Here is a 24,895-nt window from a genome sequence, read left to right as displayed (position 1 = left end):
TTAGAACTACCTGCGTTCCCCCAGGGGGCAGCCTTATTATCCTATATCACAACACTGTCCACTGAGGTCACAATACAGAATGGAATTTATTCATCATTCAATTTGACAATGCTGACATTTCTATCACTTAATCAGTAGGAACTTAATCTTGTTTCCTGAAATAACACACACAATGAATAATTCCATGAACACTTCAGGTACCACTCCAGCTGGACCTGAAGTGAGGGGGACAAACAAGAAGAATGTAGATGACAAGTAATAACACAACAGCAATAAGGCATCACTGAATAGGCTCTATGCACAGCAGCCATATTGTAAAGAAATTGGGCCTCTTCTTACTTCCTTCACAGGTGTTACCAATGATACTAATGAAGGCTCTGTTCCATTCTGGTCAGGGTGCTGATATCGTGCATGTTGGCTCACTAGAAACACTCCATTTTGGTTCCCAAATGGCCCCTTATGGTGGGTGTGTAACTCTGAGAGTGTACAAATGGAACCAAATGAACCCGTAAGGGTACATTTGGTTCCATTTATACACTCTCAGAGTTATGGGGGTCCTTGAAATAAGACAACCACTATGCCACACTAAATGGAACGGAGCCTTAATTAGTATCATTGGTAACACCTGTGAAGGAAGTAAGTAAGGGGCCCAATTCATTCCCTATATGGCTGCTGTGCATAGAGCCTATTGGCCACCAGATGTCAACCTTAATTGTGTCATTTTATTATGTTATGTAGCCATGATCGAGTTCACCCGTCTTGCCATGGATTTGTAATCCTGAGTGTTAAACTCTTAACACACCATAGCCTGGCTCCAGCCCCTGAATCAGAGTGAACTATATGAAAATTCAGGTCGAGTGTCAGGCTCCTCAACACCATGTGTGCTCCCTGGAGGAAGTGGAGCGAATGTGATCCGTGTGGAACTAATGAGTATTGATTGATTGATGTACTTTATTTAGTAAGACATGAGAACAACAGTACATGGAAGTACAATTCACGATACAAGGTCTACCAAACTTGTTTAAAGCACTAAGCTTGTTTAAAATGAGATCCCCACGCACACAAATCATGATGACATTTAAGAGACAGACAGATATACACACTACTATACAGAATGTCATACAATCAGCTTACAGGTTACTGGTATGAAATATAAGAAGTACAAGAAAAACGGTGTGGGGGGGTTAGGTTAAGACTTTGACAGGGGCCAGTTTGGAATTGCAGCCTCCTGAAGGTGTTTATTTAGGACAGTTTTGAAAGTGAGTAGGGTTTTACACTCCTTTACTCCTTTTAATAGGGCATTCCACATTTGTGTTGCATAGCATGAGAACGAGTTCATTCCCTTTGTTGTGCCAAATGTGGGTTGAACATGATCCGTGTAACTAGTGAGAAATTCATATTTTACTAAAAATACACATACTGTATTCTACCAGAACTGCCCCCCTTCTCCCTCCATCCCTGTGGGGAAGGCCATTCTCGCCTATAAATAATAACCTTGCGTCACCAGGCTTCTTCGCTTTACAAGCTGTTTGTGAACGTATCTGTGCTACACATCACTGTCTCTTTAAAACCACTGCCTCCTGCAAACATCCAGGAAGTCACTCCCTTTGCCTCTCCCACTTTTCTTCAGAGGAAACGAAGCTCAGAGCTGTTGTTTGTTTTCTCTCCCAGTCTCTCTTCAGAGTTAAACAGAGTGTTGTGTATTTGCTCTCAGTGTGGTTGTCAGTCAAATGGCACAACAGCAACAGACATGTGAGCTGGACCAGGACCAGTTCTGCTGCCCTGTCTGTCTGGACCTTCTAAAGGAACCAGTGGGTCTACCGTGTGGACACAGTTACTGTAGAAGCTGTATTGAGGGTTACTGGGACCAGTATGAGGAGACTGGAGTCTACAGCTGTCCCCAGTGCAGAGAGACCTTCAGTCCCAGACCTGTTCTGAGGAAGAACACCTTGCTGGCTGAGGTGAGATGACCTTACAAGTTACAACCACACATTAAACTACATGTTCTGCTACAGAAAACTCCTTGTTACCTATTTTGATAGATAGTACTCATTCTATGCACATACTGTACTGTATGTTGGTTACTTGTTGTCTCCGCCAGGCCGAAAGGCATGGCGAGAGAGTATGTTTTACCCTCTGTCCGTCCGTCCGTTAGCAGCTATCTCTGGCACCGTTGGCCCGGCCGCTGCGAAACTGCACGCACACTCCCTGGATGCCAATTCAGAACCTCTGGCCCAAATCTTTCAGATTGGCCTGTTATAGCGCCACCAGGAGGCTGATATGTGCAAAACACATTTATTGATGCTACTCCTACATATTTTGTCCAAACATCACACAAATCGGTACACAGATCTCTATAGTCATGTGATCAACACAGATTTATCCGATTTCCCATATTCCATCCTGATTGCCTAAGATTGGCTTCCAAAGTTTGCAGGATTGGTCCGTTTTGAACAAAATGCCTCAAATCATGAACGCAGCTTGTGATTTCCGTGAAATTGCACACGCACATTTCTATTAGGCCGAGGAAGAAATGCCACCCTTGTCACATTTGCCCGCCACCAGCAGGTCTAATTTAGCAAAACACATTTTTGGAACAAAATGCCTCAAATCATGAATGCAGTGTCCGATTGCAGTGAAAAGCCCTTGAACAAATGGCACACTTTTCACATTGGCCTATTATAGCGCCACCACAATAACGTACCTGACCTGGCGGAGGAGACCTGTGCTCCGAGGAGCACTTTTTCTAGTTCACATTGTTATGTATATTGATACATTAATGATATAGTGTTTGTTCCCAAATACTATAAGAATGTTATTAAGATAACGTGTTAGACCAGTGGTTCTCAAAGTGGGGTCTGGGGACCCCCAGGGGTCCATGAGGGGGTTCCAGGGGGTCCCCAACAAAATTTGTTAAGAGGGTATCAAAGTCTGTTTAACCACTGTTTAACCTCTTCGTCAGCTATTTGAAAATTGACGATCTACAAGCTCACAATGCATCGCAACGTTAAATGCAATATTTTTTTTTACATTTTAACTACATAAATCCTGTATGGGAGTCCTTGGCACTAAATACGTTCAGATGGGGGTCCCTGGACAAATATTAATTTGGGGGTCCTTGACATGAAAAAGTTTGAGAACCACTGGTTTAAACAGATACTAGGTTTGATGTTAGCTTAGTTTCTTTCAGTCTACAATACGTTATGCTGTCATTTTGTTGACTACGGTAATTCACTCTGCACTAGATCTTTGACTGTGTTAGTCACTGGTTAACCATTAAACTCTAGCTTCCCTATTATTGGCATGTCATTCACTGTAGGCAAACATAATAGCGGATACAGTACATTGGGTTCTAGTGGTTAAGAGTGTCTGCTAAATGCTTACGTTGCAAATAACATCATTAAAGATTATATATATTTTTAAATAATTTTAACAACATAAAGCAATCAACTTTATGGAATGCAAAAGTTCAGAACCACAGTGTTAAGATAATGTTACAATGATCTCACTAGATTAACCTACTGTAATTTCTCATTGTGTTTATCACCATGAACCTCACAATGACTGTGTGTATTTGTCATCAGTGAGTGACCTCCCTCCTCTTCTCTTTACTTCCAGGTTGTGATGAAGCTGAGCAGTACAGGAGGTCAACAGTCTTCCGTCTCTGCTGCTCTGCTGTACGCCGGTCCAGCAGACGTGGCCTGTGATCTCTGCACCGGAGCCAGACGTCGCAAAGCTCTCATGTCTTGTCTGGCGTGTCTGGCCTCTTACTGTGAGACTCACCTCCAGCCTCACTACAATGCTCCTGTGTTGCAGAAGCACAAGCTGGTCCCAGCCACCAACAAACTGCAGGAGAAGATGTGCTCCAGTCATGACAAGCTGATGGAGGTGTTCTGTCGCACAGACCGCCAGTGTATCTGCTATCTGTGCATTCTGGATGAACATAAGGGCCATGACATGGTGTCAACTGCTGCAGAGAAGGCTGAGAAACAGGTAGGACCTCGATCACTTGAAGACAAATCATGAGATAGATCATGTTTTAAAGATAGAAGTAGAACTAAATAACCATGTCAGAGACATTAAAAGCACAAACCAGGGTGTTTAAATATAAAAAGTATAAAAAATAAAAAGTATTAAAGGATGAAGTACACTCATTTTGGACCTAATGAAAAACTTTTCATGAATCATATTTCACGTCCGTTAATCTTGCCCCTGCAAAAGTGGATTTTGGAGAAGTTACACAGTTGATTAAAGATGACGTGTGGATCCAAACTAAACTGTCTGCCATTTCACTTGGCTTTACCCTGTATTCTCTACGAGTTCTCTGGATATAATTGGTATTCCAACTTGAAAATGTGCTTTGTTTACAAGCCAAACTGTCTCTTCCTGTTTCTTGCAGAAACAGCTGGTGACAATTCAGGAGGAAGTCCAGCAGAAGATCCAGGAGAAAAGGCAGGAGCTGAAAGACCTGAGACAGGTCATGGAGGCCCTGAACGTGAGCTGATATTAGGATAATAGTTCTTGTTCTTGTGTTTACTGTGATGCTATATGGAGGAGACAGTGCCTTGTGTCATCAGAAGCACTAAAGAAGTGGTTCTCAAACCTTTTCATGTTAACCCCCCAATTAATATGTATTTGGCTGCGACCCACATTTGAAGATATTTGAGTGTCAGCAACCCACATATAAGATTTGTGTTGTGCAAAATGTTTCCCATTCTCTCAAGATGTTTTCAAATTAGCAGTTCTACAAGCTCACAATAGTTTGTGACGCGTTTGCGATGTGTTGTGCACTTTTAGAACGTCTATTTTCAAATAGCCGATGTATACAGCATTATGGTTGGTTTTTATGCTATATTAACTAATTTGGCTGAAGGACCCTTGAGGTCCACTGCAATAAAGTACCCAGAATGACAGTAAAGAACAGTGACAGTAAAGAATCCATCATATCATGGAACTTACTTCTGGAATGGTCATCAATACTGGGACTGAATTTATTCCCCATAAAGTGCTACAGAAACATGACGACTAATAACTCTGTGTGTGTGTGTGTGTGTGTGTGTGTGTGTGTGTGTGTGTGTGTGTGTGTGTGTGTGTGTGTGTGTGTGTGTGTGTGTGTGTGTGTGTGTGTGTGTGTGTGTGTGTGTGTGTGTGTGTGTGTGTGTGTGTGTGTGTGTGTGGCAGAGCTCTGCAGAAGCAGCAGTGGAGGCCAGTGACAGGATCTTCAGTGAGATGATGGTCTCCATTGAGACAAGATGCAGTGAGCTTAAAGAACTGATCAGAGATCAGCAGCAGGCTGCAGTGGCTCAGACTGAGGCTCTCCTGAGGCAGCTGGAGGACCACATGGAGCAGCTGGAGAGGAGACATGCTGACCTGGAGGAGCTGTCCAACACTGATGACAGCATCACTTTCATTCAGGTTCCACACATGGCATATTACTGTTTGGTTTTGACTCATTTAGGAGAAATCAGCTTCATATTTAATTCCATTCCATTCCATCATGTCATATTATATTACATTACATCATAGTATACTACATGACATGGCATAACATGACATTAATAATGATGGTAGTTACTAATACTACAGCATCATAATTGTAAACATTTTCAAAAAATAGCAGATCTAGAAGATCAGCTTCTGAGCTTGTAAAAATATTTTGAAAGTATAACATCATTCAATATCTGCTCTGTACAATTTGTGTTCGTAGATTGGAACATAAATGTACTTTTTATTGATATGCCAAAAACACAGTTACATTGTTAATCACGATCATTTGTATGAGAATTAAAGACAAATTCAATTCATCATCATTTATTACAGAGAACTTTTACTGATAGTTTGTCTACAGTTTGACTGGATGACATGGTACATTAACCAGGTACATTAACATAGGAATTAGCCTATATGCATATCAATTGTCCATTGTGTGACCTGTACTGTAGGTGTTAAGCGACGTGCGCGTCACGTCATTAAAATAGAGAGCAACCACTTCTCAAATGAGCATAGCATCACTGCTTCCACCCTGAGCCAGCCTAGGCTGGCAAAGTGAGTGGGAGAGAGGTGGGTCATGGGCCCTAGTCCGAGAAGTAGTCGAATCAGTAGTCGAACCAATTGTGATCAATGTACTAATCTATTGATCTCTTGGTATAATGTTCTTCCATCCCTGTCTATACTGGTTCAATTGTCTCTCTCCAGAGTTTCCAGTCTCTCTCGAGTTCCAGTGGATCTCCAGTCTCACCCAGTGTGGTCATCTGTCCTCCGAGGTCCTTCACAGATGTGATTGATGTCGTGTCTGGTCTGAGAGACCAACTAGACAACATCCTGAAGACAACTTGGCCAGAGATATCAAAGAGAGGTGAGATTTAAATGCGTTTCTCGTTATTCTAACCAGACATCATAGAAAACATGGATTGATGAAGTCAGAAGGCAACTGGAAAGATTTGAACTGAAGCAGACTGATGGTACACAGGTTGGCTGTCTGTCAGATTAGACAGTACAATTGAAGAATTTAAGCAAGAATATTCCTCAAAGGAGAGGTTAGGGTTAGATTTACATGTCTTTTACTTACATTTCTAAGTGTTGAACCAGTTTGTACAGGTGGAAGTATGTCTGGGAAGGCTACTGAAGCCTGTAGTATGGGGCAGTAAATTAGTGTGACCTGTGTTTCATGTCACCCGCTACAGTATATAAGTGCACCATTTACCATTTTTTAATTATTATTATTACCCTTATTATAATATTTGTGTTTTTGATAAATGATCTAGAGGAGTTCTCTCTCTTGATTGGATGAAATGTTTTGTTTACAAGAAGAGAAAAGAACAAAAGTTGAAAAGGGGAGATAACCTTTAAGCCTTTAAGAGAGCTACGTTACGACACTGCCGTAAAGCAGGTCTGTTGTTGTCTTTTACGTCAGTCGTTTGTTGTGACCTCCTGTAGGCTCACGCTGCATGTTTTACATGCCCGAAGTCAGCAGTAAAGTCTATTGGATTTTACCCTTTGTGTGGACATTGAAATCCTTTACAATGTCATGATGACCTTTACTGTTTTCTTGTGTCTCCAGTTGATGTTTTACATCCAGCGGAGCCTCAGACCAGAAAGGACTTTTTACATTGTGAGTCCATGTTGATGCAGGTTCTGAACGTTGAAGTTTCAATCTGATATGTTGTTATTTAAAGCTCCAATGAGTTTGATCTGAGAGACTAACTCTAAACACAATAAGGTTCATGAGGTTTTTCTTTTGTCGTGTGTTCTCACAGATTCCTCTCCTCTGTCTCTGGACATGAACACAATACACAAAAAGCTCTCCCTGTCAGAGGAGAAGAGGAAGGTGACTTTAACACAACAACTACAACCTTACCCTGATCATGCAGAGAGATTTACTACTTACATTCAGGTGTTGTGTACAGAGGGTCTGTCTGAACGTGGTTACTGGGAAGTAGAGTGGAGTGGTTCAGAGGTTCGTATAGGTGTAGCTTATAAAGACATCTGCAGAAAAAGCTACATTGGAAATAATGATAAATCCTGGTGTTTACGGTGTCGGTGCATTGATAAAAACTACTTGTTCAGACACAACAGTGTTGACACTAAAGTGTCAGGGCCTCTCTCCTCCAGAGTGGGGGTGTACCTGGATCACAAGGCAGGTACTCTGTCCTTCTACAGTGTCTCTGACACAATGACCCTCCTACACACAGTTCAAACCACATTCACACAACCTCTCTACCCAGGGATACTACCTTGGTACAATGGAGATACAGCAGAGCTGTGTAAGACATGGTAGACATGTTAAGAATACTGATGATAATTCAGTAGAAAACTTTGTTTTCTTCATTTGATTATAGATGTTCTAGATAAAGCTTGTGGAAGAATGATGTGTACAGTATACTACAGCATCATGATCAAACAATCCATTGTGTTCCGCTCATTGCATTTCTTTAATAAGCCTGCTGCAGACAATCATTATACAGTATGCCCTGTTATGTTGTTGATATTACTACAGAGCCCTCTGTCAGTCTGTGTAGATTGGTTGTACTAAATGTAGTGGTTCTCAAACTGGGATTTTGGGGGGTCACGGCCTGAAAAGTGTGTGAACCACTGGTGTAATGTCTTACTCCTCAATGTGTCAATAAGGTATTGTGTGTCAACAGTTAATCGATTTAATTGCTTATAATAATATATTTTAATGTGATGAACAAGGTTTTGTTTTTTTTACCCCGCCTTTTTTGTCTTATTTTATATCCCATTTTGTAAATACAGTAGAAACTTTGAGTCCTTCAAACAGTTAAACACTTAAAACATGCCATGTTAAAAACAAAAGAGTTTTTAGGGGGAAAAAGCTTCTGTAATTTCTTCAATATCCGATCTACAAGCTCACAACTTATCTGGCAAAATGAACAAAATGTTTCAATTCATATAAAGGAGTTTGAGAGCATCAGGTAATTGTTTCATTAACTTTACTTCATTTAAACTGACTTGCTTTTTCAAAATAAATATGAGCACTGTCTCTCTGTGAAAGTTGTCTCCATCTTCAGATGATGTTTTATACATGATGTGAAGACAGATGTTAAAACAGGCTGAGGACTGTGATGTGTGTGTGTGTATGCGCATGAAAATTCAAACTTTTGTCTATACTATGCTACATTGTTCCCTGGACAATGATTATACATAGTGTAAATATAATTAGTTTTGAGTTAGTTTTAGTAATTGTACACTTAAACAATTTTGCCAGTAATCTTCAATACATTTTCTATATACGTAATTATTAATTAATACGCAATGACTTCCCCACATCATTGACATGCCATGACATGGGTTAATGACTCATTAACTTTGGGCTACAACTGGACTTAGTATCATTTATTACTTATTTTCCCATTGCACAATGGTGAATGAACAGTCTCTTTTCTTCAGGCAGTATTAGAACTTCTTCAACAAAATAGAACACGTTTTCAAGTTCACATCACTTCCTCAATAGTACATTAGACCAATGGTGTAAAGTAACTAAGTCCATGTACTCAAGTACTGTACTTAAGTACAATTCTGAGGTATTTTTACTTTACTGGAGTACTTCCCATTTTCAATACTTTTACTTCTACTCCACTACATCTCAGATCCAAATATTGTACTTTTACAATATTTACCACTACATTTATTTGAAAACTTTAGTTACTTTGCAGATTGTAAATTATTATTACAAAACATACATTGACCACTTCAGCACTTTATATACTCAGATCTACAAGCTCACTAACGCTTGGCATCGCAACACTTTGTGAGCTTGTAGATCTGGTGTTTTCACTCGGATAGACTGACAGTGTGTGAGGACAGACAGACAGACAGACAGACAGACAGACAGTGTGTTAGATTAATCAAACACTATTCTGTTGGGTTGATCGTGTCTTCAAACTAAATATTTTACACTCTAACTAACATTTGCATTGACAGCTAAAATCCTGCGTAGCTATAAGCAAACAAATGGTGAACGCTGCCCCCTTGTGTCCAAAGTGAAGCATAACCTAAAACAGAATTCCATGTAGCATTCTACAAGTTTAACAAATGCATTCAATAGACAGTAAAAAAGTATCTCACCTCTGGAGTTGCATATGAAGTGTTGATGGGATTAGTCATTGTGTGTTATTTCGGGAAACAAGATTAAGTTCCGACAGATTAATTGAGAGAAATGCCAGTAAAGGTCTGCCATTTTTTTTTTTACAGCTGTACTGTCTTTATCACTAACTTTATCAAACATATTCCCTATTTTGCATGGCGTCTTATGACTAATCTTATTAAGCATTTTTTATTATATAGTAGCGTCAATGTAGATCAGCTTACCGTATTTTGTAACGTGCAGTTTTAACACTTTCCTAGGTGTAAAGACCAATTTAAAGGCCCATAATCTTTCATTGTACAGTCTGTAGTGTTACTTCTAGTGTATTTTAATTACAACTTAATTAATGATAAAGAAAAGTTCAGCACTAAAGGAGGAAATGGAATATAGTAACTCTCTGTTCATAAATCTTGTATGTTCCTTTTTTATCATTATTTAAAAACAATTTAAAATCGAGAAAATAGCCAATCTACAAGCTGTAATCATTAATAATTAAGAAATACTATATTTTAAAGAGAGAGAAAATCAACTAAAGTCATTATTAGTGCAAGTTCAATCACATTTCATTTGAATGAAAATAACTTGTGGGGAAAATACATAAACTCTCAGAGGTCTTCAACAGGGGGTCCGCGACCCCTAGGGGGTCCGCGAAGGTACTGCAGGGGGTCCGCGAAATTGTTGTTTGATTAAAAGCAATTGTAAACATAACATGACATATTTTAATGAATGCACAATAACATGGTATGTTTATACATATTTTGTAGAGAAAGATCAGTGGTGTCAGTTCAGCAAAAGCTAAGGTATGGCAAGGTTAGGGTTGCCAACTCCCAGAGATTAAAATAAGGGACATCTATCCATTTTTTAGGGAGTCAACCCCCCCAAAACCCCTGAAATGCATAGAAACTATGCATTATACCTACAATGGTACACAATGGTCTTACACCTGCATTAGGCTACTATTCATGATTTTTTTTCTCTTTTTTTTCTGGAGCCAAGGTATGGCACCTGCCATGCCTTGCCATACCCAATTGATGCCCCTGAGAAAGGTCCTTTTGCACACCTACTGGGTCAACCTGTGCGTAGGAGCAGGCGATTTTTTCATGTTTATTTATATAAAACACAATTTTATACATAAATATATGATATATATAGTAGCCTACCCCCTAATTATTCTGTGAATCTAATGTGATTAATGTGACCCCTACTTCAGTCAGTGAAGTCCAGGGCTGAATGTGACATATTGATTTTTATTTTTATTATTCTTTTTTTTTTTTTTTTTTTTGGATGGCCTTCCTGCGCTGGCATTTGGCCTTTGTGCCCTCCAAAAAATTACAACACCAAAGGCCAAGTGGCCTTGCCCCTAAAATGACGAAATTCCAGGCCTGCTGGGGAGGGAGTGGTTATTGCTCTGAGTCTAATGATCATTATGTCCTGATGTGAAAAGAAAGTACTCATTATGCAGAATGTCCCATTTCACAAGTTTTCAAATGTAGGCCTATATAAGATGCATAAAAATCTATTGAAAATAGCCGATCTACAAGCTCTGTGAGCTTGTAGATCGGCTATTTTCAAATGGTCGAAATCTATATAGGGCTGAGGTGGGTAATGTATGTTTTGTAATAATAATCAAAATCTACAAAGTAACTTAACTAAAGCTGTTAAATAATAGTGGAGTAAAAGTACAATATTTGCCTGAGATGTAGTGGAATAGAAGTAATCAAAAAATGTAAATACTCCAGTAAAGTAAAAAAAATCCTCAAATGTGTGCTTAAGTACAGTATGTACTTGTAGTTACTCTCCACCACTGGTAAAAGCCCATTTCACAAGTTATCATATGGCTAAAGTGTATTAAAAAGCTTTTTGAAAATAGTCTTCAAATAGGGCTGAAGTGGTTACTGAATGTTTTGTAATAATAATTAAAATCTACAAAGTAACTAGTAACTAAAGTTTTCATGTAATTGTAAAAGTACAATATTTGCCTCTGAGATGTAGTGGAGTAGGAGTAAAAGTATAGACTCCGGGCAAAAGGCGTGGCCAAGCTTAGGCTGAAGTAGTTACGGTGGCCATATTAAGGGAGCTCCATAACAACAGCTAGTATCAACAACATTGACAGTTACCCACGAGTCACGACGTGTCCTGAACTACAGCGAATTTATTGGTAAAGGACAGAAGATGGACCTGGCAATGCGTGACAGAGAGTTACCATACAGAGAGAAGCTGAATGCAGACGCAAAGGCACGCTACCTGCGATCAGTGTTGCCATATTTTGCGAGAGAAATAAGCAACCAGGTCTATGAAAACAAGCCCAAAAGAAGTGGCTTAGATACATCGACTACTTGAAAATAGCCGATCTACAAGCTCACGTGAGCTTGTACATAGGTTATTAAAAAAAACTCTTGCAATAAAAATAAAATTTTATAAAGAAATAAAGAAATACATATAAATAAAAATACCTCAAAAGTGTACTTAAGTACAGTACTTGAGTAAATATACTTAGTTACTTTACACCACTGTGTGCTACAATGAATGTGCAGCCTTGGCACTAGTGGGACCTAATAGTTCAGCCAGACTGTATTTACTAACTTGAACCACTAGATGGGGCAGTTAACATATTAATGGCATTCATACTCTTTAAAAAAATGTTTTTTTGTTTAGTTCAGTTTTTTTTTTTATATATAGCCTATATATTTTGTTTTAACAAAGACCAATAACGTAGGAGGAAATTTGAAAATAGAAACTGTTTTTTTAATCTTTTTTTAAATATTAAAACATTGCTGTATATTATTTCAGTCATCTGTCTGTCTGTCTGTCTGTCTGTCTGTCTGTCTGTCTGTCTGTCTGTCTGTCTGTCTGTCTGTGGTGGGTTAAAAAATCAATACTGCAATGTAGAAGTACTCTGTTGCAAGTAAAAGTCTGGAATAAAACATTTACTTGAGTAAAAGTACAAAATGTGCTTAAAGTACCAAAAGTAGAAAGTACTCATTATGCAGAATGTCCCATTTCACAAGTTTTCAAATGTATGAAGTGTATAAAAAATCTTTTGAAAAAAGCAGATCTACAAGCTCACAATGCGTCTCATCGCGACACATTGTGAGCTTGTAGATCTGCTATTTTCAAATGGCCGAAATGTAGTGTATAGGGCTGAAGTGGCTAATTTGTTGTAATAATAATCAAAATCTACAAAGTAACTAGTACTGTAAGTCAAGTTTTCAAATAATTGTAGTGGAGTAAAAGTATAATGTTTGCCTCTGAGATGTAGTGGAAATTGGAAATACTCAAGTAAAGTACAAATACCTCAAATAAATGTGCCTACTTAGTTACTTGCCACCAGGAGATCCCTGATGTCATAGTGCTGACGTCATAGACTGGCCTCATAAACTATGATAATAGTGATAATAGAAACAGGTATTGCCTAAGCGGAGGGGCACGCATTCCCTACATCAGCCTAGTATTAATAATAACAGTAATAAAGCAGCTCAATGTGTCATAGCTTAGCTATAGCTCTCCTATTGTGTAGCCTACTTTGAAATGATTAAGGGTCTTTAGTAACATTCTTCTGTACAATGGCTCTTTAAAATGTTCAATGGCGTATAGAACACTGTGTACACGATAACTACCTGGATTTGAACCCGGCTTTTGTTTTATTCTCTGTCCCCCCCCCCCCCCTCTCTCTCTCTCTCTCTCTCTCTCTCTCTCTCTCTCTCTCTCTCTCTCTCTCTCTCTCTCTCTCTCTCTCTCTCTCCATCCCCCTTCAGTGGATGTAAAAAAAAAAGAAAAAGAGCAAAGCATTGTGTTCATTGTAATGCTAATGAAGTCGCGCAATGCACAATATTTTGTCTGCAATTATCCATGTGTTGTCTGTCTGGCGAACATCAATCACAGAGCCCTTTTAAACACTGCAATTATTGTATTGCTGGAGCCAGAGTGATTCTCTTGGCAGTGTGTGATTTACTGTGGAAATGTATTTATGGCGTGAGGGAGTGGGTGGCAGACACTGTTTCTGTGGGTATGTAGGATATATTGTCACTGCCGGACAGAAACCTCTTATCTCCATATTTTAGTGTTTCTTTTTGTAAATGAACGTCCTAATTGATAACACAAAAGCATCAAAAGTAGCAGATCCTCAAGATCAAAATGTGTCGCAAAACGACCCGTGTCAAGGTTGTAGATCTGATGCTTTTGATCGTTCATATGAATGGCCTGTAGTTTCGCTCTTTTAACCCTGCTGGTGTCAGAAAAAATAACTCTCAATGTAAGCGGATGGGTTTTGGACGAACTTTAGACTTGATTTAATTACCTTAATAAACATTGTCATAAATACTATATGCTTCCAGTCACTAGTTTAAAGTCGTCTTTCAATCACCATGATATGCATTTTGGTAAATTGATGATAAAGTATGGGAGGGGCGGGATGATTTGATTGACAAGCTACACAACCAATAGCGTTAATTCCCCGCCCCCGCTCTTGATTGACAAGCTACCCAATAGCATTCGTTTCCACGCCAAATTACGCCACTGCTGAAAAACATCCCAGCCCAAACAGTAACGTAAATAATAATTGGGCCGCGCAACCCAGAAATGACTGTCATTTTTTTTTGGGGGGGGGGGGGGTGGCCCACCGGCCGTTTGCCCTGTCTTGGCGTGGAATGGCGCGGCCGTTCGGGAATTGTCCCAAATTTCCCAGTGGCCAGCACGTCCCTGTGTGCATGTGTCCTAGACTACCAAAGATAAAAACCAAAAGTTTACATCTGTAGCCTAGCTGAGAGATGGTCTGCTCTAGCTGATGATATTTTACCACTTTGGTTAGGAAGGCTTCCTCTAAGCTGTAATCAAAAGTACAGCCAACCTTGAGAATGAACACCTCCCTATGGTCATCGTTACACAGGTTAAACATGCTTCACAGTAGAATGCTTATACAGCATGATGGAGGACCTGAAAATAGAAGTGATATCTTTTGATATCAAATCCACTATTCTGTCATGCCTACTTATGTAGAGTCCCTGTATACATGGCACCCATTTAAGATGTGGGACATGGTTTCAGCTATTTGTTCATGACCATGATGTATACAGTGAGGAGCATGGTTGCCTGGAAACCAGATGGAGAGGTTAAGTTTAGATGGTAAAACCTGCAACCTCACTTTCAGAGTAAAGACAACAATGCATTCGTCTAAAGCAACATTTTTTAACACAGAGTGAGAGACAGAGTGGTCCGCAGCAGGGAGACATGCACTCTTCCATTGCAGCCTCAGCTTGGTCCAATGCTGCCGTTGCCTTTGCTGTTGTGCCCATAAGAGGCGGCCTCGGGCATTAGTCAGTGGGAGTTGGTGTTCTGCTCCACACACAGTCATAGATGCTCTGACAGAGATACTGGAGTCAGATATAAAGTCCTCCGAGACAGCCGTCGCCTAAGAGTTAGACCCTACCCACTTCAAGGTAACATCAGCCCAACGGCACAGATCGTTTAAGTCCGGCCAGTCTGACCACACACCGAAGCCGGGAGAGCGTCTGTCTAGCTTTCAACTAGGTTTCCTCCTGAAGCCTAGGAAGCTAGGATCCGAGCCACATGCCAGGGGGACCTTACGTCGTTTTAGGTCCAGGAACAGAGATGAACGCACACACACAGGCATGTGTTCCACCTACACTGAATCGATAAAGCACTACACTGTATGCAACACAACACAATAGATGTCCCAGTCTTTGGATACAGAACCAATGTGTCCTCATTCAAATGTTTTTATCCATGGATATCTATCTATGTATCTATGTATATCTAAAAGGGACACAGACAGACAGACAGACAGTTAAAATAACAAATGACACTGATCGTCCACTGTATCGCTACTTCAAAGTAAGGCTGCAACAACGAATCGATGAATCGATTAAAAATCAATTACTAAATGAGTTGCCAATTTTAATCAATTAATCGAATGTATTTAATATAATAATGAATTTGATGTAACATTGGCTATTTTGTTCAAAATGTAAAAATAAATAATATTTGGAAAATATTTTTAAGTAAAGTAAAGTATACATGATTAGAACATGCTTTAAAAAATTGACAATTAAGGTCTAATATTTCTACAATTACTACAAAATGCTACAAAGCCTGTATATCCAGTCCTTTTGGGGCATAAACAAGAAGTTGATGGATACAATTAAGTGCATGTTCACATCAAGTATACTTTACATTACTTAAGACCGTTTTTCTAAAAAAAAGAAATGTGGACAAAATAGTCAATTTCACCGAGGTGCCCAGATGTCCCTAGTGCCCACCTATCCTGTATCCCATGCAGGATTATATGACCAAGAACAAAAATTTGGCTTGAATGTTTTTATTGTTTTTTTTTTATGAAACATTTGAATTAAAAACTGACAAAGCCCTCAACACTGTGACTCATGATGACATATTGGTCGGATCGGCGGTGCGACGTAGGTGTGTGAGCCTCTAGTCTAGTAAGTTAAATTATGTTTTGTGTCAAGTGTGTTCATCCATTTCTGTGTTAAGCGTTAAACACAAAAGCATTAAGTCCTACAAACAATGACTCACTACACATTGAAGCATGCAAAGTGCTGAACAATAGATGCAGAATAGACACTGAAGCCTTGCATGACAGAAGCCGTAAACCTTGGTGACACAAAACATATATTAACCACTTTAGCCCTATATATATTTCGGCCATTTGTCGCGATGCGACGCATTGTGAGCTTGTAGATCTGCTATTTTCAAAAGAGTTTTATTCATGTTGAACTTGTGAAATGGGACATTCTGCATAATGAGTACTTTTACTTTTGGTACTTTAAGTACATTTTGATAGCAATACTGTTGTACTTTTATTCAAGTACATTTTGAACTCCGGACTTTTACTTGTAACAGAGTATTTCTACATTGCAGTATTGATACTTTTACTTAAGCATTGCTAAACCTAACTGTAAACTTAACCTTAACCCTGAACCTATAAACCTAACCTTAACCCTAAACCTAACTATAAACCTAACCTTAACCCTAAACCTAACTATAAACCTAACCTCAACCCTAAAACTAACTATAAACCCAACCTTAACCCTAAACCTAACTATAAACCTAACCTTAACCCTAAACCTAACTATAAACTTAACCTTAACCTTAACCCTAAACCTAACTATAAACCTAACCTTAACCCTAAACCTAACTATAAACCTAACCTTAACCCTAAACCTAACTATAAACCTAACCTTAACCGTAAAACTAAATAAACCTAACCTTAACCCTAAACCTAACTATAAACCTAACCTTAACCCTAAACCTTACTATAAACCTATGGACGCCTTAACAGACAACGTCACACTGATAAGAACCAGTATGTGCGTGCAGGCTGGCACCAAAACAACTCTACTGCTCATAAGATGCAATGTTAAAGTGGTCACAGCCTCACGTGTAAAAATGCATCCCATCAAACTTTCAGATGCTGTTTTTCTCCCAGTATGGAGGAACAATGCTTAGGATTTTTACTGTGATCTCTCGCTCTTGAAATATACAGTATCATCCTTGGTTTCTGTTGTGTGTAAACAATAATAACAATTCAAAGCAGTTGTCCTCAAAACCCCACCTCCAGTGGCTGTCATAAGAACGGAGGGAGCGCTCTATGATCATGGCACCAGAACCTGCTTGGCTCCGTCCCGCGAAGGTGTCGCGCGCAGAGAATAGCAGACCTCCAAGCTCACAGCGGTCGCATCCGTGACGCAGTTGTGAGCTTGTATGTCAGCTATATATGTCAACTATAAACCTATAACCTTAACCCTAACCTTAACCGTAAAACTAACTATAAACTTAACCTGAACCCTAAACCTAAATATAAACCTAACCTTAACCCTAAACCTAACTATAAACCTAACCTTAACCCTAAACCTACAGTAACTTTATAAACCTAAATATAAATACGATGTACCTAAAAAATAACGTTTTGGGGCTCCATAAACGTTGATGTTTAACCACGTAAACGGCAGCATGTGTATGGGGAATACAATTCAATAACAGAAAACAGAAAATACTCTAGTACAGACCCCTGAGGGACTCCGGTCAACCATATTGGGTTTAACGCTTCTGTGGAAACGTATGTCTCCTCTGGCGATTGGTTTACAACATGAATTGAACGTTAGTGTCTGTGTGTTGTTGGTGGGTTCAGACGGCTGTGTGTGTGTGTGTGTGTGTGTGTGTGTGTGTGTGTGTGTGTGTGTGTGTGTGTGTGTGTGTGTGTGTGTGTGTGTGTGTGTGTGTGTGTGTGTGTGTGTGTACTGAGTCATTGTATTTGTGCCCTAAACCCTCTGCAGCAGGCAGACAGCAGCCCTGTAGCAACACCATCAATATTTCACACTGATGGGCCCTCTGCAGACACCATGGTTATTATTATCTGTAGACTGAGAGCCAGTGCACACATGTACGTGCACACACACACACACACACACACACACACACACACACACACACACACACACACACACACACACACACACACACACACACACACACACACACACACACACACACACACACACACACACACAGAAGGAGCTCAGTCATTCATTCATCTTTCATTCATTCAAAAGTCCAACATCCATACAGTATATGTCTGTGCGTTCGTGTGTTCGTGTGTGTGTCTGTGTTGTGGTGGCGTATGTGTGTTTGTGTGTATATATGTCTGTATCTGTATCTGTGTCTGTGTCTGTGTCTGTGTCTGTCTGTGCGTGCGTGCGTGCGTGCGTGCGTGCGTGCGTGCGTGCGTGCGTCTGTGTTGTGTGTATCTGTGTGTCTGTGCCTGTGTGTGTGAGTGTGTGTGTGTGTGTGCGCGCGTGCACGTGTGTTTTGGCTTATATGTGTGCGTGTGTATTTCTGTCTGTCTGTGTCTCTGTCTGTGTCTGTGTGCATGTGTGCGTACGTTCGTTCTTTCGTATGTTCTATACAGAGATCGTAATCAGCAAAAAATGTCTCTCAGATCCTCAATGCTTTATTGAATATTTCAAAGCAGACTCCAGTAAATCCTTGCGGGCCACGCTGTGTGACCGCCAAGCGGGCGTCGTCATGGTGGGAGGGGACAGGAGGGGAGAGGGGGGGGGGGGGTGGTCAGCCATTAAGGAGTCTCAGAGTGGGCCCCTGGCCTGGGCTGAACCTGCAACTCCTGCATAATCAATGCCCATCTACTGTATTTGGAAGCACTTTGGATCAATTATGACGATAATGGCTCAGTCTATTTTAACAAAGGCTGAACTCCAAATGCCGCAACCTTGACTAGCCCAGTCTTTAACTGCCAGAGGAATAGTGTAATAGTGGTACGCTACTGCCAGCGAAAACGAGCGATTTTACTGACCTTTGAAAAATCATGGAATATTATCCGTGATCGTCGTCCTCACGGAGATCGCCTCATTACACACACAGGGGTCTCGGGAGTCTCGGGAAAAAAATAATATCCGGTCGCGATAATCCGTTTCATAGCTCCGGCCAGATGAATGTGCCTTGTATTTGTCGTAAAGCAATAGGAACGGAGATAAAGCCATTTTCCCACAGGAAATAAACAGGAAGTAAATGAGACGTTTTCTTTTTTTAAATGACGTCAGATCCAGGTCTGTCTTCATCAGACAGTGAAAGCATCATTCAAAGGCTAGCGAACAGCGCCATCTGATGGAAAACCACTGAATGCACAAATCTCGTCATTCTCGTCAGTGGCAGGCAAAGAGTCAAGACCTGAGGCCAATTCTACAAAATGTCTTCTAAATCCTAACAGTTTTCGGAAAAACGTATGTTGCTATATCAGTGGTGTTCAAAACGTTTTCATGTGAAGGACCCCACAATTATATGTATAATATATATATTTGGCCGTGGACCCCCATCTAAAAATGTTTTGTTCCAGGGGCCCCATAAGCATCTGAGTACAAAATGTTCACTTTAAAAAATAAATGTATTCAAAGATTTGTACAATTTTGCAAGATTTTGCAAAAAATATTAGATCTTCAAGCTCATAGCGCGGCACGAAGTGGCTATGAAAATATTTATATAAATTATTTTAAGCCTTGAACCAAGCCATCCAGGCTCCCGGTGAATCATGACCATTAAACATTTGATTATGTGTCAAATGTACTGTATTTAATAAATACCCTTTTTTGGGCGGTTTTCCAATATTTCTTGACACAGAATCAAAGGTTTAATGGTCATGATTCACCAGTAGACTGGATGGCTTGGTTCCAGACTTAAAATAATGACACCCACAAATCTCTACGCGAAAAAAATATGGGTTTTCTATGTGTGGCACCACAAAATGGCCGCCACTGCTATGCCCTATATATGGCCATATATGGGTATATCGGGGGAAATCGGCGGTTCTGGAAAGTCCTACTGCAGTGGCAAACGTCTGTGTGCAGAATGTGTGGAGAAAGTCTGAAGTGTGCACACTGACTGTGGAAAGTGTACTGACTAACTAATCAAATGGCAGGTGTGCGGGTCGTCTGTGCGGCGTGTGCCGAATTTGAAGCCGCTCGGTCTGTCTTGAGAGATTACCTCGTGCCTAACCTCATGCACGCACCTGCTGCTTATTATTCTGTGTGTATTATCTTTCTCCTTGCTCTCCTTGTCTTTGCCAGTGGCCACCCTTTTTTTTCTTTCTTTCATGGAAAATGACGAAATGATGGAGAGAGCTTGCACAAAAACAAATTACGGGTCCATTTGGCTCCATTTCGTACACTCTCAGAGTTACAGTGCAGACCTGTAAGGGTCCATTTGGTTCCATTGGTACACTTTCAGAGTTACAGACCTGTAAAGGTCCATTTGGTTCCACTCGTACACTCTTAGAGTTACAGACATAACTAAGGGTCCATTTGGTTCCACTCGTACACTCTTAGAGTTACAGACATAAGGGTCCATTTGGTTCCACTCGTACACTCTTAGAGTTACAGACATAAGGGTCCATTTGGTTCCACTCGTACACTCTTAGAGCTACAGATCTGTGAGGGTCCATTTGGTTCCATTTGTACACTCTCAGAGTTACAGACCTGTAAGGGTCCATTTGGTTCCTCACTATCACTCATTTAGCTGGGGGGGACCCCCGCTGGAACCCTACCAAGGACGCATGGGGGGTCCCCGGACCCCACTTTGAGAAGCATATAGCTCTATTGCCTCGTTGTCATGGTAATAACCGTTTCCCCCTGACATTTCCCAAGATCTCCATCTTCTCGTAATTACAACCTGTTGTTGGGTTCTCATATTCCATCATGCCTGCTCTTATTACTGGATTGATTCTTCTCGTCGTCATGGCGATAGTAAAGTAAAATAATAAATAATCTATATTAGCGGAGAAACGCAGGCCTCGTAGATTTCTCTTTCGTATTTAAATAGATTTTTGTTACCAGTGGTGTAAAGTAATTAAGTGCATTTACTCAAGTACTGTACTTAAGTACAATGTTGAGGTACTTTTACTTTACTGGAGTATTTCCTATGTTCAGTACTTATACTTATACATACTTTTATTTCTACTCCACTGCATCTTAGAGATTTACCATCTCAGAGGTAAATATTGTATTTTACTAGTTACTTTTCAGATACAAATTATTACATTCTAAAATATACATTAACCACTTTAGCCCTATTTTATACCTGGGCTATTTGAAAATAGCCGATCTGCTTGTACTGTAGATTTGCTATTTTCAAATATTTTAGTACTTTTACTTTTGGTACTTTAAGTATATTTTGATGCAGGGCCACAATGGTACTAAAAGTCCTGGACCTTTATTGTGTAAAATCCTCAATTACAGTAACTTGTGTTGTTACTTTTCTAATAAACTAAACTAAACTAAAAGGACGGGCTCATTCCAAAGTGTGTATATTTCACATTATGGAGATTTCAACACAGAGCTCAACTGTATAATCATATCACTTAAGATTTCTGGTGATTAGTAGTTTTCATTCCCTACCTATGTGGAGTGCACTTATTGTAAGTCGCTTTGGATAAAAGCGTCTGCTAGATGACTGTATTGTAATGACTGTAATGTAGAAAGTAGGGCATTAACTTATGGGGGGAAAAAAGAAAACATAGAAAAGTTGAAATATGGAGATATGAGGTTTCTGCCCGACAGCGATGAAGAGCTGATGGTGGTGCGGCGTGGGCCCTGCATGGCGGGGAAGAGACATATTGTTTATGTCTTGTCCCGTATGGATTACAGTATCATATATCATCTGACAAGGCATCATCGTGTTCTGATGTCAGCTTTAAGAGAAAATGGACGTTGGGGGAACGCGGGGCCTCGCTGCGCTCGAAGGAAACGTGAGGGGAAGGCGGGGGCGGACGACAACGAGAGAGACAGTAAAGGCAGTGTTCACGTTTCATTGTGTGTAATCCATCACTTCCAGCGGTGGGAAAAAAGCACTCACAAGTAAAAGTATCAATACTGCAATGCAGAAATACTCTGTCACAAGTAAAAGCCCGGAATTAAAACTCTATTGAGCAAAAGTGTTGGTATCAAAATGTAATTCAAGTACCAAAAGTAGAAAGTATACTCATTATGCAGAATGCTTTGGAGCGGATCTACAAGCTCACAATGTGTCGCATTGTGAGCTTGTAGATCGGCTTTTTTCAAATGGCCGAAATGCATACAGGGCTGAAGTGGTTACTCTATGTTAATATGTAATAATCAAAATGTACAAAGTAACTAGTAACTAAAGTTGTCAAATAATTGTAGTGGAGTAGAAGTAAAAGTATAGAGAAATGGATATACTCCAGTAAAGTAAAAATAAAAAAAACCTCAACATTGTATGGTACAGTACTTGAGTAAATGTACTTAATTACTTTTACAACACTGCACTTGGCACCCCCGTCATCCACACCGAGCACGTGCACACAACCTTTTTATCTCAAGGACCCCCATAACTCTCTCGTATTTACAGACGCGTATAGGCTAAGGGTCCATTTTGAACCCCCCCCCCCCCCCCCCCACAAGGAACCCTTAACCAGCTCAATGGCCTTGTGGTTAAAGTGTGCGCCCTGAGATTGCTATAGGGTGCGGCTCAGGGTAGAGGATACAGTGACTTGCAACGGGCCTGGTTTTTAAGATACTCAAGGCACCAGTGCCCCACCATGTACCTGTCAAACTACTTCAAAAGGGTGCGAAACGCCCACGGCACAACACCATCAGTGGTGGAAAAAAATACTCAAATGGCTTACTTAAGTAAAAGTATCAATACTGCAATGTAAAAGTACTCTGTTACAAGTAAAAGTCCAGAATTCATAATGTAATTGAGTAAAAGTACAAAAGCGTTGGTATCAAAATGTACTTAAAGTACCAAAAGTAAAATAACTACAATGTTTGAAAATAGTAGATCTGCAAGCTCACAACCTGTTGCGTTTTGAGATTGTAGGTCTGATATTTTCAAATAGCCTAGGTATAAAATAGGGCTAAAGTGGTTAATGTATGTTTTATAATATAATAATTTATATCTGCAAAGTAACTAGTAATTCAAGTTTTCAAATAATTGTAGTGGAGTAAAAGTGCAATATTTGCCTCTGAGATGTAACAAAACATATATAGCTGATGTACAAGCTCACAACGCGTTTTGAGCTTGTAGATCTGCTATTTGCAAACATTTTAGTAGGCCTACTTTTACTTTTGGTCACAATCATTTTAGCCACTTAGGCTATTCAAAAATAGCAGATATACAAGCTCATAGCGCGGCACCGAGTGCCGCACTATGAGCTTGTAGATCTGCTATTTTTTTTTAAACCTTGAAAAAGTGTGCAATATCTTTCAATATTTATATTTTTTAAAGCGAAAGTTAACTGATATCTTTGCTTCTGGGGGTTCCGGGCACAAAACATTTGTAAACGGGGGTCCGCGGCCAAATGTTAATCAATGTAGGGGTCCTAGGCATGAAAAGGTTGAAAACCACTGTCTTAAAGGGTTAAAAAACAAAATGGAGATACGTGGTTTCTGCCCAACAACAACGACATACAGTATGCTGTCGGACAGTATTTCCATGGAGAATATTATCTACATTTCCAAGGCAGAAGTAGTTATGATAAAAAACTATCCACAGGTCAACAACATCCCCCGGAGTTAGAAGATCGATCTCCATGCAGTGAGGAGGCTCAACGGCTGGAAGAAAAAAACATGTTTGCTGCCGGCAACAGTTTCCACAACGCCCACACACTTGCAAACAAATATCCCTGCTGTCAGGGAAGAAACCTTGTATCTAATGTTAAGACCTGAAGCCGATACAAATGTCTTCTAAATCCCAACAGTATTCTGAAAAACGTATGTTTCCATATCAGTGGTGCTCAAACCTTTTCATGTCAAGGACCCCCAAAAGGATGTGTATTTGGCCGCCGACCCCCATCTCAAAATAGTTTCTTCTAGGGACCCCCCAGAAGCAAAGATTTGAGATAAAAATGTTCGCTTTAAAAGAATAAATATTCAAAGATTTGCACACATTTTCACGATTTTTCAAAAATAGCAGATCTACAAGCTTGTAGCGTGGCACTCGGTGCCACGCTACGAGCTTGTAGAATGCTTTTTTAGCTCAAATCCAAATGTGACACAGATGCGTTCCAGGTCTTAATGGGTTAAGAACGGGAAGGGAACGCATCCGCTTCATTTTAGATTTATTTGACTATTCAAAAATAGCAGATCTACATGCTCGTAGCGCGGCACCAAGTGCCGCTTTGCTATTTTTGAAAAATCTTGAAAATCTGTGCAAATCTTTGAACATAATATTTTTTAAAGCGAACAGTTAGCTTCTGGGGGTCCCTGGAACAACACATTTTGAGATGGGGGTCCGCGGAAAAATACTTTTTTTTTTCTTCTAGAAAACTGTTAGAAGACATTTAAAGTCAGTAACGTCGGCCCCAGGTCATCATGGATTAATGTGTAATGTATTTAATGTATTTTTTTTGTTTGTAAATTAACACCCTACTATCATTCAAGAGTGTGAAAAAAGTTGTGAAAATAGCAGATCCACAAGCTCATAATGTTTCGCAATGCAATGTCTTGTGAGCTTGTAGGTCTGCCATTTTTGGAAAATTGTTGAAGTGTGTCTGGTTTAATACATATTGAGCTTGAACTGAATTGAGCTTGTGATTATACAGTATAATAACTACATTGGATCCATTGGACCATCATTTTTTTTGCCATTTTCCTGAAAAGTAACAGTTTTGGACATACAAGGTTTGCACTTGATTTACAATGTGTTGCACATACTGCAATGCATAGAGAGACTAGCACACACACGCACGAACGCACGCACGCACGCGCGTGCGTGCACACACACACACACACA

At 40.0% G+C, this 24,895-nt stretch overlaps 1 protein-coding gene across 1 annotated transcript; it reads left to right on the top strand.

Moving 5' to 3' along the window:
- Positions 1–740: 740 nt before the first annotated feature.
- LOC311040567 (E3 ubiquitin-protein ligase TRIM47-like) lies at positions 741–8,430 on the top strand (the record flags this gene model as incomplete). The annotated part of the gene is made up of 8 exons (XM_084050898.1): positions 741–772; positions 1,727–1,961; positions 3,619–3,993; positions 4,400–4,495; positions 5,182–5,415; positions 6,196–6,355; positions 7,061–7,111; positions 7,257–8,430. 8 exons carry the CDS (start codon positions 741–743, stop codon positions 7,775–7,777), a joined length of 1,704 nt encoding a protein of 567 aa, XP_083907024.1. The 3' UTR covers positions 7,778–8,430.
- Positions 8,431–24,895: the final 16,465 nt, after the last annotated feature.

The sequence above is a fragment of the Gymnoscopelus microlampas genome (genome assembly GCF_963454915.1).
Source record: "Gymnoscopelus microlampas genome assembly, chromosome: 24".
In the NCBI taxonomy this organism is placed as follows: domain Eukaryota; kingdom Metazoa; phylum Chordata; class Actinopteri; order Myctophiformes; family Myctophidae; genus Gymnoscopelus; species Gymnoscopelus microlampas.
This window is presented reverse-complemented; position numbering and strand designations above follow the sequence as displayed.